Source organism: Doryrhamphus excisus, linkage group LG16 (assembly GCF_037039965.1).
Source record: "Doryrhamphus excisus strain RoL-2023G ecotype Guam linkage group LG16, RoL_Dexc_Guam_v1.1, whole genome shotgun sequence".
Classification (NCBI taxonomy): domain Eukaryota; kingdom Metazoa; phylum Chordata; class Actinopteri; order Syngnathiformes; family Syngnathidae; genus Doryrhamphus; species Doryrhamphus excisus.
Genome location: NC_136372.1, coordinates 16,915,319 through 16,929,121, shown reverse-complemented (window position 1 = coordinate 16,929,121; position 13,803 = coordinate 16,915,319). Strand labels below are relative to the sequence as shown.

The 13,803-nt window shown below is 45.7% G+C and overlaps 1 protein-coding gene across 1 annotated transcript in view; it reads right to left on the bottom strand.

Moving 5' to 3' along the window:
- Nucleotides 1-13,803, bottom strand: part of myo15aa (myosin XVAa) — a 48,263-nt gene that overhangs the window by 26,788 nt on the left and 7,672 nt on the right. Inside the window, exons 3-21 of the mRNA XM_058050348.2 lie at nucleotides 6,467-6,549; nucleotides 6,287-6,350; nucleotides 6,107-6,216; nucleotides 5,953-6,027; nucleotides 5,492-5,582; nucleotides 5,110-5,213; nucleotides 4,959-5,022; nucleotides 4,773-4,886; nucleotides 4,541-4,702; nucleotides 3,694-3,807; nucleotides 2,304-2,362; nucleotides 2,050-2,173; nucleotides 1,877-1,972; nucleotides 1,680-1,811; nucleotides 812-937; nucleotides 664-741; nucleotides 438-595; nucleotides 322-367; nucleotides 131-255 (exon numbers count right to left, since the gene is read on the bottom strand). Of these exons, the coding sequence (XP_057906331.2) occupies nucleotides 131-255; nucleotides 322-367; nucleotides 438-595; nucleotides 664-741; nucleotides 812-937; nucleotides 1,680-1,811; nucleotides 1,877-1,972; nucleotides 2,050-2,173; nucleotides 2,304-2,362; nucleotides 3,694-3,807; nucleotides 4,541-4,702; nucleotides 4,773-4,886; nucleotides 4,959-5,022; nucleotides 5,110-5,213; nucleotides 5,492-5,582; nucleotides 5,953-6,027; nucleotides 6,107-6,216; nucleotides 6,287-6,350; nucleotides 6,467-6,549 (1,925 nt within the window). The remainder of the gene's footprint in view (nucleotides 1-130; nucleotides 256-321; nucleotides 368-437; nucleotides 596-663; nucleotides 742-811; nucleotides 938-1,679; nucleotides 1,812-1,876; nucleotides 1,973-2,049; nucleotides 2,174-2,303; nucleotides 2,363-3,693; nucleotides 3,808-4,540; nucleotides 4,703-4,772; nucleotides 4,887-4,958; nucleotides 5,023-5,109; nucleotides 5,214-5,491; nucleotides 5,583-5,952; nucleotides 6,028-6,106; nucleotides 6,217-6,286; nucleotides 6,351-6,466; nucleotides 6,550-13,803) is intronic.

Here is a 13,803-nt window from a genome sequence, read left to right as displayed (position 1 = left end):
GGTCATTGATTTTCTGTTTTTAAAATACAGTGAAAATTGGACGTACAGTAGTTGCAAATAGCGATCATTATTAATTAGGTTTGGTTGAGTATCTTTTGAACAGAAATAACCAGATAAAAGCGTGTTTTACCTAAACAGGAAGACAGAGAATGGCATCCTGACAGGGTATCCTTCTTTACGGATCCTGATGGTCTCCATGATACCCGAGTGTCTCAGCTGACCTTTGACCAAGTCGTCCTCAAACGCACCTGGATGCTGTGAACACAACTTGTGATGCATGGCAGCATACAATGTGGCATTAGCAGGCCATGTTTGAACTACCTTTGTGTTATTTGGCTTAATGCAGCGCACAAAAAAGGGGTTGCACCTGATATGGAGGAAGAAAAGTGACACAAATGAGCATGAAATATGATTGCCGCCATTCTTGATTCATGCACCTCTCCATCTTGTCCACCAGCTCGAGCAGCGACTGCTGGAACTTGCTGCTGACGGTGGATGCTTGATACTTCCTGGTGACGGTGCTGCTGTTGCGCGTGTGACCTCCTTTATGATGACCCGTGACCCCTGCGTGATCCAGGAAAAGATTCGACACCATCTGGACAGGCGTGACAAATATGAGTGAGTTCCCGCGTGGGTAACGTTCATCAAAAACATGCTCCTCACCTTGTTCCTGCTCTGAATGAACAAGTCCAGGACATCTTGACGGACCTGGTCGTAGTTTTTATCCAGGAACTTGTACACCTGCGTTGTTAGAGAGAAGGCCCCCCTGGTACACATCATTGTGGGTGGAACCTAATAGTACCTAATATACCTGATAGCTGACACGTCCAGCAAAATGCTTGATGCTGAACTCGGGGAGGGGCATCTTTGGCTTCACGTACAGTGGGTTGTTGCCGTGGTGATAGTGACACTTTTGCAGAAAAGTGTGATCCGTCGCCTGTTGGCAGGTAAGGTGATTATCATTGGAAATGTACACGTGTACACTCATTTAATCCTATACATTTTTAAAAAGGCATCCCTGCAGTAGGGCTGCACGGTGGTCGAGTGGTTAGCGCGCAGACCTCACAGCTCGGAGACCGGGGTTCAATTCCAACTCTGTGTGGAGTTTGCATGTTCTCCCCGTGCATGCGTGGGTTTTCTCCGGGTACTCCGGTTTCCTCCCACATTCCAAAAAACATGCTAGGTTAATTGGCGACTCCAAATTGTGAGTGTGAATGGTTGTTTGTCTATATGTGCCCTGTGATTGGCTGGCCACCAGTCCAGGGTGTACACCGCCTCTCGCCTTAAGAAGACAGCTGGGATAGGCTCCAGCACCCCCTGTGACCCTCGTGAAGATAAGCGGTACAAAATGAATGAATGAATGAGTTCTCCTCCTATTTTGTGTGGAAGTGGTAACTTTTTGGCTTCTTATTTTGTCTTTCCCCACCCTTGATCATCTCTGTGTGGAGTTTGCATGTTCTCCCCGTGCATGTGTGGGTTTTCTCCGGGTACTCCGGTTTCCTCCCACATTCCAAAAAACATGCTAGTTTAATTAGCGACTCCAAATTGTCCATAGGTATGAATGTGAGTGTGCATGGTTGTTTGACTATATGTGCCCTGTGATTGGCTGGCCAGCAGTCCAGTCCATGGAACATAGAATAGGAAATGGTTAGCAAATATGCTAGCAGTGTTTCGCTAACCTGTGGGAAGCAGCACTGGTCATCCAGAATTCTCAGTATCCCATGAGGCTTTGCGGCGATGAGATCGATGCAGGGCTGGTTGTCATTGAACAGAATATCCTGCCAGGGTATTTGCTCCCTGCTGTACTCCTCCTGTATTGGGATCATAGAAGTAATCATTGAAGTATACTTTTAATAAACCGATGCAAACGGCTCACCTGTTCCTCCCTGAAAATGATCTTATTAAAGAAGAACTGCAGGTACTCGTTGGCGTAGTTGATGCAGAGTTGCTCAAAGCTGTTGTATGTTAGATCCTGTCGTGACACACAAACACACACACACGCATTGAGGAAAAGTTGCAGTACTACAAAGTACTACGACAAAGTGCTACCTCAAAACCGTAAATGTCCAGGATGGAGATGGAGAGGGTGTGTTGGTGAGGATACACCTGAGTGTTGATCCTCTCCGTTAACCAGTGAAAGAGCAGCGAGTACAAGATCTTGGCAACAGCATCTCTGCAGGCAGGATGGTAGAAACGGATTCAACCAATCAGACAGAAGATAGGGGTCACTGATGCTCATTTTAGTTGGTGACCGAATGACGTGAGTTAATTGGAACGCAAAAACACAAAATGGTGTATATAACCTGGCATCTACAGCGCTTTCCACAGTCAGTGGGGTGTAAATCTTGTCCCTCATCGTCTCCTGTGAAGAAGACAGAAGGTTGTCATGACTGGAAAGTCACGTCCACACCATGTACATACAGTATGTACAGAGTAGGTACAGTACTTTAAACCATTCATTCATTCATTCATTCATTTTCTACCGCTTATCATCACGAGGGTCTCCTAGCTGAGCGCTAACCACTCTACCACCGTGCAGCCTTACGTTAAACCAATGATTCATTCATTCATTCATTTTCTACCGCTTATCCTAACGAGGGTCACAGCGGGTGCTGGAGCCTATCCCAGCTGTCTTCTTCGGGACGAGAGGCGGGGTACACCCTGGACTGGTGGCCAGCCAATCACAGGGCACATATAGACAAACAACCATTCACACTCAAAAAATTTGCTCTTTAATATTATTATTATTAATAATAATACATTAATAATACAGGACATATTAATACATATTAATAATACAGGACCCTCAAGGTCACCATACAGAGTTGGTGCATGCACGGGAAGAACATGCAAACTCCACACAGAGATGGCCGAGGGTGGAATTTAACCCGGGTCTTCTAGCTGTGAGGTCTGCGCGCTAACCACACGACCGCTGTGCAGCCCTTTATAATAAAATAATATAAATTAATTTAATAAAAAAAAATTTTTTTAAATAAATAAATTAATAAAAAAAATAGCCATAATCTTTATCTGAGTCTTTTGTGCATTCAAAAGATATAAAAAGAGCTAAAAAAAAAAAGAGGCTGCTAAGAATGTACGTAATGGGAGTCATCATAATCCTTATCTGAGTCTTCTGTGCATTCAAAAGATATAAAAAGAGCTACTTAATGGGAATCACCAATGGTTTGAGTGATCTCGGTTTCAGCCTTTACATTAAAGATAAGTGGATATCAATGTATTAATTAATTTTTGTGTAATTTTGAGTAACAAACTAAGAAAAAAAATAAATCACAGGTTTGTTCCATTGCAGCCATTAACCAGATCCAAAAAGTGCGGCGCATTACAGTAAACAACCCACACTGTACAAGCGCTTCCTCTTATGTGTGTGTGTGTGTGTGTGTAGTAATAGAGTGTCACTACAGTTACATAATGAGTAGTTAACATGCAACGGCTCTGTGATTCCACAGTGATTTAGTTACCAGAGTGAATTACCACAGTGAATGAGTGAATGAATAACGTAAGACTAAGTGGTCAGAGGTCAGATACTTTACATGAGAAGGTAGAGGAGCACGCAGAGCCAAGGAGGAGAACACTCGGTGCAATCGGTGGTGCAATGGGAGCCAACATTGCATGAGAACATTATTTGGCAAAATGGCGACACGCACACACACACACACACACAGCAACACTGACCGTGACTTTGTAGGTGATGGCTTTCTGAAGGCCTTCCGGAGAGATCTGCAACAGCTCAGCGACCACCCTGATCTCCTGGGCGCTCACCACTGTCGCCACCTCCTGGCCGTCGGCCTGCAGTGCAGCAAGAAGAGTCAAATCATTAGGTACAGATCCCCGTGGTAATGGTAATGGTTTAATTTCATTTGAACATGCATCAGATTACAATTGAGTGCCATCCCATAATCAGTTCACAGTTCCACATGTCCAAAAGGAGTAGGAAGAAGCAAAGCTTATTAAATCCTACCCCTCCATCTGGTACTTTTACAATCAGGAACTGTTAGATTTGTTCACTTCCTGCTTTCCTAATATAATTTTAATTTATTTTAATTTTAATTAATATTTTTTTTACTTAATTTTATTAATGTTTATTGTTTAATTTATTTTTTGTTCACTTCCTGCTTTCCTAATATAATTTTAATTTATTTTAATTTTATTTAATTAATAAATTTCTTTTTACTGTTTTATTTTAATTTTATTTAATTGTAATTTTTATTAATTTAATACTTAATTTTATTTAATTGTAATTCAAATTCAACAAATCACTGTAACTGTTACATTTGTTCACTTCCTGTTTTCCTAATAAAATTTTAATTTATTTTTATTTTTTGTACTTAATTTGATGAAATGTTTTAAATTTATTTATGTATTTTTACATTTTTTTTTGTCAGGTACCTAAGTATGAGGTGATATGAGCATCCAATGACATAATGGGTACCATAGTAAGTGTCAATATAGTGATATATATAGCACATCATGACTGGTTCAAGACTCTTCATCCTTGTATTTAGCAAACATCAAGTAGTACCTGATATTTCTGAAAGTAAACGTTGCCCAGATGCAGTATGGAAGACAGAACTCTAAAGATGGCCGACTGGTCGTCTGCACTGAAATGAAGAATCTCCATGGCGGCGAGCAGACGCTGGAAGTCTTCTGCATCATCTTTTCCTGCGATCCCACAATCCCCTCCCTAAGTGGGTTAAGAACCTTGGGTTAAGTCTGAGAAAGATCTCCAGATGTCGCTCCAGAGTGCTGCCCACCTGGTTGAGATAATAGTAGGTCTCCGCCTCCTGAAGGTAGAAGGTCTGCTTCTGCTGTGACGGAAGACCTGCCAGCATCTCGTAGAATATGTGATAGTTCCTCTCATCTTTGGCCTGACGGGACAATACATTTCATAAACAGGGTATGAAATGAAGTCATATCAAATATGCGCCTGAATGAATCACCTGGAAGACGATGCGAGACTTTTCCAGAAGATACTGAGACGTTATGGCACCGTTGATCACACCGCTAAGAAAGGCGAAAGCGCAGTTTTAACCAAGTAAAGCTGAGCTTGAAGCAACATTTTTTTTTTTTTTTATTACGTTTCATACTCACTCCTCCAGAAAGACTTCCATGTGTTTCCCGAAGCGACTGGAGTTATCGTTGCGTACAGTTTTGGCATTTCCAAAAGACTCCAGCAGAGGAGCGGCCTCAAGTATCTAGCGGCCATTCAAACACGTCAACATCAATGAATACATTAAAAAATGCATATTAATATTATTTTTGTGCTAATGCATGATGCTACAACACAGCAAAAACACAACAAGGCTACTGAAAGATGAGTATGATGATAATGTACACAGCAAAGGATCCTCACTACCTCAATCTGCACCCAGACAGGAAGGAAAAAACACACATTGACATTTGTCATTATTAATATAAGGACGTGTGTGTGTGTGTGTGTGTGTGTGTGTGTGTGTGACAGCGGGTTGCACACCTGTTGGGCGAGATTACTTGTGTGATGTAAAGCTACAAGGTAGCGAAGGACTAGTTTGGTGGCCTCTGTTTTCCCAGAACCGCTCTCCCCACTGAAAAAAAAGTAAACATTACATAAGCATGATGCATGATGCATTCATGGTCTCACACAAAGTTGGATTTTTAAAAAAAACTTGTTACAAAAACATGCATTTTCCTCACTCGGGTGTTTAAAAATATTCAAGCAAGGGAGCCACAACAAAGAAGCTGAAGAGACACATGCGGCTCTGGAGCCGCAGGTTGCCGACCCCCTGGACATTAAGCCCCTCCTGCTGACCCCAAGTGACCAGTGAAGAAGACTACATATCAAAACGTGTTTGAATACTTTTGTTTAGTTCATTTATCCCTTTTTTATGCTTGAAAAATTAATATTTACTCTTTGGTAAATCAGTCAAGAATTCTGAATAGGAGTGAGCCTCTTACCTGATTATTATCACCTGGTTATGTTTGGCATCAATCATCTTGGAATAAGCAGCGTTTGCTATAGCAAATAAATGTCTGAAGAAAAACATTAAATGGCATTAAATATTTCTAAATATAGTTTAGAAAATAGTCCAGAACGAAGATCACGACTTACGGGGGGTTCTCGCCCAGAGAGTGTCCCTTGTACTGCAGCACCATGTCTGTCCCATAGATGTTAAACATCTTATAAGGGTTGACGGAAACCAGAATGCTACCTATGTATGTCTGAGAGGCACAAATAAACATAATATGAGTTTATGTTTTGAAATCTCACAACTTATGAATGCATACTTACGTAAATGAACTCCCGTTCGAACCTTTTCCTCAGATTGTGAAGGACAGCATCTTCATGCATTTCCCTGAAGAAAGCAACAACAAAAAGATATACGGTATATTGTAAAGTAACATTCAAGCTAAGTGTAGTATTTCTTATCTATACGGTAGTTGATAAATATTGGTGTTGTGCCATTATTACTCCAGTTGTGTCATGTCTTCCACGCCATCTTCCTCATGTTGCTCTCGGTGAGCCACTGTGGGCAGGCATCTGATCGAGTACATCTGAAATATACAGCACATATACACAGAGATAAATCATATCGATAGATACATCATAGAGACCTTTAACGTATGGATGAATATATAGTATACGAATTAAATATTTGGAATATATGAGTATAGAACTCCGGTTTCCTCCCACATTCCAAAAACATGCTAGGTTAATTGGTGACTCCAAATTGTCCATAGGTATGAATGTGAGTGTGAATGGTTGTTTGTCTATATGTGCCCTGTGATTGGCTGGCCACCAGTCCAGGGTGTACCCCGCCTCTCGCCCTGAAGAAGACAGCTGGGATAGGCTCCAGCACCCCCGTGACCATCGTGGGGAAAAGCGGTAGAAAATGAATGAATGAGTTCTCCTCCTATTTTGTGTGGAAGTGGTAACTTTTTGGCTTCTTATTTTGTCTTTCCCCACCCTCGGTCATCTCTGTGTGGAGTTTGCATGTTCTCTCTGTGCATGCGTGGGTTTTCTCCGGTTTCCTCCCACATTCCAAAAACATGCTAGGTTAATTAGCGACTCCAAATTGTCCATAGGTATGAATGTGAGTGTGAATGGTTGTTTGTCTATATGTGCCCTGTGATTGGCTGGCCACCAGTCCAGGGTGTACCCCGCTTCTCGCCCCGAAGAAGACAGCTGGGATAGGCTCCAGCACCCGCCGCGACTCTCGTACAGATAAGCGGTAGAAAATGAGTGAATGAATGAGTTCTCCTCCTATTTTGTGTGGAAGTGGTAACTTTTTGGCTCTTTATTTTGTCTTTCCCCACCCTCGGTCATATCTGTGTGGAGTTTGCATGTTCTCTCCGTGCATGCGTGGGTTTTCTCCGGTTTCCTCCCACATTCCAAAAAACATGCTAGGTTAATTAGCGACTCCAAATTGTCCATAGGTATGAATGTGAGTGTGAATGGTTGTTTGTCTATATGTGCCCTGTGATTGGCTGGCCACCAGTCCAGGGTGTACCCCGCTTCTCGCCCCGAAGAAGACAGCTGGGATAGGCTCCAGCACCCGCCGCGACTCTCGTGCGGATAAGCGGTAGAAAATGAGTGAATGAATGAGTTCTCCTCCTATTTTGTGTGGAAGTGGTAACTTTTTGGCTTCTTATTTTGTCTTTCCCCACCCTCGGTCATATCTGTGTGGAGTTCTCCCTGAGTTTTTTCCGGGTACTCCGGTTTCCTCCCACATTCCAAAAAGATGCTAGGTTAATTAGAGACTCCAAATTGTCCATAGGTATGAATGTGAGTGTGAATGGTTGTTTGTCTATCTGTGCCCTGTGATTGGCTGGCCACCTAGTGAGGATAAGCAGTAGAAAATGAATGAATATATGAGTATAGATATAAATAATTCAGGAGCATTCACCTTGTCAAACCAGGCACCCTGAGGTTCCCCCTCCCTGCTGAGATTAGACACTCCCGGATTATGTCCCCTCTTTTTCTGCTCCATCAAGTCATGGTGGTCCAGTAGCTTCTCGTCCTTATACATAGACCACTTATTGAGGTTTTGTACCGTCCCATGAGGTAAGACCTTCTCTGCACCCCACACATCCATATCATGTCGCGGGTCTAGGGTTTCAACTCCAGGGTCACGAGCCCAGTGTTGTTCCGGGTCAGAATCCTGGACCTGGGGTGACACCACAGCACATGTGGAGGGTAGTCGGTAAGTCGCGCCCTGGAGGACTGGGTTCTGTAGGGCACGAGAGAGATCTAATGAGCGGGGCTCCGGGCCCCGAGGGGCACCGAGTCGAGGCATGATGTTGCCATTGGGTAGACGCAAATTTGCCTCCCGGATGTTTGGGTTTTTCGACAAAGCACTGGAGAGGTCAACTTTTTGAAGTGGGGACTGCTGGCGTGTCACCAAAACGCTGGATGGTAAACGGTAGGTCGAGCGGCTGACGTTCTGGTTGTGAAGAGCGCTGGAGAGGTCTACAGATGGAGCCACTGTGGGACCAGTTTGCCTCGACGGTGATAAGTTTGGGAGTCTATAAGAGGCACCGCGGATATTGGTGTTCAGCAAGGCACCAGAGAGGATTGGCCCCGAGGACCCTGATGTTAAAGCTTGAGGTTGCGTCAGTGGAAGCGATGATCCTTCAGGTAGCATCTGGGCAGGATTTTCCAGATTCTGCGTCCCTTCCTTCTTGTTAACTAGAATTGAACCTTGAAGTTGTCGATAGGAGGCCTTTCGGACGTTATCATTTAGAAGAGCAGTTGAGAGCACGGGAGAGGATGGTGGTACCGTGTCAGATGGTGGTTGATTTCTTGTAACTGAAGTGCCATTGGGCAGTTTGTATGCAGCTTTGCTCATTTTTGGATTCAGTAGTGCAGAAGAAAGCATCGGTGATGGAGCTCCGGTAGCAGATGTTGGCTCTGAACTGGTCAGTCGGTTGTTCGATAACTTAGAGTGGGGATTAAGTAAGGTGGACGACAACATCGGGGAGGAAAGGGATTGTCCGGAAGAAGATGCCGCGGGTTCGCTTCTGTTGACAATAGTGCCGTCGGGTAGTTGGTAGGAGGCGTGGTGTAAGTTCGGGTTCTGCATCGCATTGGAGAGCAGAGGGGGTGACTGCTTTGGACCTCCAACGGTGGTAAACTGGGTCTCAACTGGGTTTTGGGTCATTGTCAAGGGGTCACCTTGGAGTTGAAGCACGGATCCTTGCATTTGTGAGGTCTGAACCCCGGCAGTCTGATGTGGTGGAGAGGCGTGAACAACGGGAGAGAGGTGTCGCTGATAGGGATACCGGATACCGGATAAATGTGATGGGTACGGGATAGATGGGGCATTAGGGGCGGCCGGATGAGGGGGTGAGAAAAAGGATGTATTTAGATTAGCATTGGGTTGCGGGGGAGACGAGTAGGAAGTACTTTGCATGTCCTGCGTCCCAGACTTTGATTGACATGGATGGACGGAATTTTGACTGACCTGGACAACACCCGCTATCGCCCCAGGAGATATGGGGGGTGGAGTTTTCTTGACATTGTTAACCAATGGATTTTGAAGGTAGAACTCTTGCTGTGTTTGTGTCATGGGTTGGGTTGTCTTATGTTGGGTGGCATCGGGATGAGAAGGGGGTTGGGTGGGTGGAAATGGGGCGCCTACGACTTGCAGGTTTGGTGAAAAATTCGAAAGAAATGAGGATGTGCCTGGATTACTAATTGCGTAGTCCAACTGATGCATAGTCTGTGAGGGTGCGGGAATTGGGTAAGGTACTGAACTTTGAAAAGATGTCGCTCCTACATTCTGGGGACTCGTAATCCGATGAGGCTGGTTGGACTGCGGATACAATCCCTGTTTTTTCGGATAGACTGAATATAAGGGCACTGTCGATGACTGCTGAAATGGTCGCGGATATCGCAGTTCGATATTCCCCGACGGTCTGGGAGAAAAAGAGCCCCCCTGATTCTGCGGTCGAGGGGGCGGTGCTCTGAATGACTGTCTAAGTGAAATGGAGCCCTGGGTTCTGGGCATACGAACCAATGGCTGTCCTCGACCTATCGGTCTTTGGAAACTTGCTTGTGGTTTGGAATCCCGGGACCGAGAGCCTGTCCTGGATAACAAAGGCACTCCATCGACACCCTTCACTTGTCCTGAGGAAGAACCCGGACTACTGTGAATGGAGGACCTGAATGGGGCTACATGTTGAGTTACAGGGGGTCCGCGCCTACTTCGTCTTCTTGGGTAGTGGTCAGCTGGGGAGGGTTTCACGGCCCCCATGGGGACATGACTTTGACTTGCGATACCACCTCTCGACTTGCGAGTGGAGGAGCGAGTCGGGAAGGGGCGACTGGTGTTGCGTGATTGGGAAGGGGAGGGATTATGATAGATGGAGGCGGGGTCAACAGACTGATGTGGAGACGGCATTCTCTCGGATAGAGGAGGGCTTTCTCTTTGGGAAGACAACGGAGTTGGAGAATATGAATGCCTGACGTCGGATCTTTGTTTCCCACTATGGAATAAACGTCTGGTTGACGGAACATTGACTGCTTTCGGAGTGGGAGAAAATGTCGGATCAGGATGTCGGCCTTGTCTAATCCTCAGAGATCCTCTCGGTGATGCCGCTGGGCTTGGAAGCGGGGATTGAACCTGAGCTCTTTCCAGCCTGATTCCGCCTGTCACGGTTCTTAAGGGCGCTTGGGATGCAACTGGGACTCTTTTTCTATGGAATTGTGGAGAAGGAGAAGACCTCGGTAGTCCCTGTGGAGAGGTTAGTCCTGGACTTGCAATTGGGGTTTGGTAAGTGAAGCCTTTCCTGTGGAAGTGAGGGGGGAAGTGGTTAGGCTGGATGTGTGTTTGTAGCTCCATGTGATCTGGTGAATTAATTCCTGGTCTCTGTGAGGATGAAGAAGCTGGAGGTCCATACGTCGGCTTTGATAAGACCAGCGGCGAATAAAATGGCGGATGCGCCAATGAAATATTCTGCGTTTGTTGGACTGTTGGTGGCATTTGAGCCATATTTACCACGGATGGATTATGATTAATATTTGGAGCGTTATTTACTTTGTTAGTAAACTGTAACGCAGATGCTGACAACTGAGGAGATGGCGCTATCCGCATGTACTCAGGTCCAACTGGGACTTGCTGGTTTATTGCAGTTGGAAAGGACGGTTCTGCAGGAAAAAACTGATCACCCTGGTTTCTCATCTCGAACCCTGGAGACGGAGATGGAAACATTGGAGATGGAGATGGAGGAGGAGGAGGTGGTGGTGGCAGAGTTTCTACCTCCATCCTTTCTTTTCCGAATAATCTAACCTGCGGCCTGGGGACTCTGAACTGCTCGGGATATGAACTAGCATCAATGAACTCTTCCTGTCTGTAAGCGGTTTCGGTTTCTGTTGGCGCCAACACGCCAACATTGTAGTACGGTTCCTGGTACGGAGTACGAACGCCAACTTCTGAGTATTCGTGGATTTGATCTTGATACACATCGTAACTACCGTAAGGATCCGCCGTCACGTAGTTCGAACCTGGACTAAGATCCAAGTCATTTGTGTACATCTCGGAATCATACGGATCGTAGAAGTCCGTTACATCATCACCGTGGTGATTAAACGGCTCCTGGACGATGGCATACAGTTTTCCATCATCGCCATAGTAATACTCCACATGTTCAATACCGTCATAATATTCATAATCGTCATAGTTGTACGTATCATAGTCCGCATCGCTACTATAATAAAAGTCGTCATCAGGATAAAAGTTTCCATATTCATCATAGTATCCGTACTCATTTTCCCATTCATTATTATCATCTTCATCATCAAAATATTCATAGTCTTCTTGCTGTCCGTCGTGGTCTTCATCATCAGATCCATATTCGCCATCGTTAAAATAATCTGGGGTTTGATTGTCATAATGCGTCGGTCCAGCCAATGTTCCTCTGTTCCCGAATGAAAGTCGTTTCCGTCCATGACGCCGTGCCCACGCCCCGTGTGGACCGCGACCCCTTGGACCCGGGCCCCCGCGTGTCAACCAGTTGGTTGCGGCAGCAATCCTCGCTAACATCCAACCTCTGGTCTTGAACGCCGATGGCGTTTTCTTTTTTCCGAACATGCCTTTGAACTTGGCTCCCAATCCCTTGGCTTCCGTCGCCATGTTGTTTGTTTTCCGTAAACTGGATAAGTCGATAGTGTTTTTGGGAGGAGGCGTAGTCGGTTTGCTTGGAATGTCCGGTTCAGAACCCGATAGAACTGGCTTTTGGTCCTCGGGGGTGGATTTAGACCCAAGTTCGTTGCTTAGAGGAGGTTTGCCAGAAGCGACGGGGGTCGAGTCCTTTTTCTTGGAGAGCGGGATCATCAGGGCGGATGTGCTCCTCAGGCTTCTCTTTGGTTTGGTTTTCTCCGGTTGCTTTTGTTTGGCGGGAATACTGAACGGAGAGGACTTCCCCTTGAGGCCGCTGAGAACTTTGGAAGCTCCTCGGAGATGACTCTTGACGTTCACGGTCTTCTGCTCCTTTCCCGGCGTTGGATCCTGCTTTTGTCCGTCGACGGCGAGCCCCGCCATGATTTTGGAGGCTCCCTTCAGTTGGACATCTGTCATCTTTTTCAGGTTGATTGCACCCAAACCTTTTTTCAACGGTGGCTTCCCTTTGTCCTGCTCCTCGTCCTTGTCATCCAACGAAGAACCACTTGGAGAACGAGACACCTTTGACGTTTCCGCTGATTTATTTGTGTCTGCTGCTGACTTCTCCACGACTTCTTCACCTCCGTCGCTGTCTTCTTCCTCACTTGTCAGCTTCTCTTCTTCTTCTTCAGACTCCTCCTCCGACTCACTGGCGGGTTTCTTTCCTTTTCCTTTCTTACCGCCGTGTTTCTTTTTCTCCTTGGCTGGCTCCTCCGCTTTCTTGGCTCCTTTCTTGTCATCTTTTCCTGACTTTTTAGCATCCTTTGCTCCCTTCTTGGCGTCCTCGGTGTTGCCTTTCTTGGCAACCGGTTTCGGGGCAGCCTTTTTGGGTGGCATGATGGGATCTAAAGCGGAGACACCCTCGATAAAGTTGATGCGCGTGAAGACATCCTGGAGTTGTTTCTTGTGTTCTTCTATTAGGTGGTTATGGCGGTTCTTCCATACGGAACAATGACACCGAAACAAACCACGGTCCGTGAACTCAACCTCCAGAAATGGACTGCTCACTCAAGGTATGCTGACAAGACTTAGCAAAAGCCTTAAAATAATAAAACTTAAATTTGAAACGGTCTTACTTCTTGGCTGCTTTATGGATTTCTTGCATTTGGTTCCACGAGTTCTTGAAAAATTAGCATCCAGAAAAAAACAGTGACTTCTTAGTCCTTGTCGGTTTTTGTAGTTCCTGTAAGTAAGTTCCCAGGGTCACACAGAGAATAAAAGAGCCAGTAACAGAGTCGGTGTAGTCCTTTGTGCGGCTCCCATTGTCACGGTGTCCCGGGAGTCCTGCAGTGCATCCTCATCTTGGCTGCCATGCGATCTTTGTCAGGACGCCCCTTCGGCGAGGAGACGCCAAGCGCTGGTGTGAGCTGTTTTTTTTTGTTTTTTTTTTAATTCGATAGTGAGCGGTCATGTGGATTTGCATGCTCCCACATCCACCATGAGACCTTTCGTGACCTCCTGCAACCTTTTGCATCTCAGTCTGGTTACTTGCGACTTCATCCTTCCGCTGTTGTTGTTGTTGTTGTTGTTAACTTGACGGGTCATCATACGCTCGTTCCGACAGAGAGCGTGTTGCAAAGGGCACCCGAACGCAGCAGCTGTACGGTCTCGGGGTAACCTTATCCGTGGACTCGCCTGCGTGTGAATA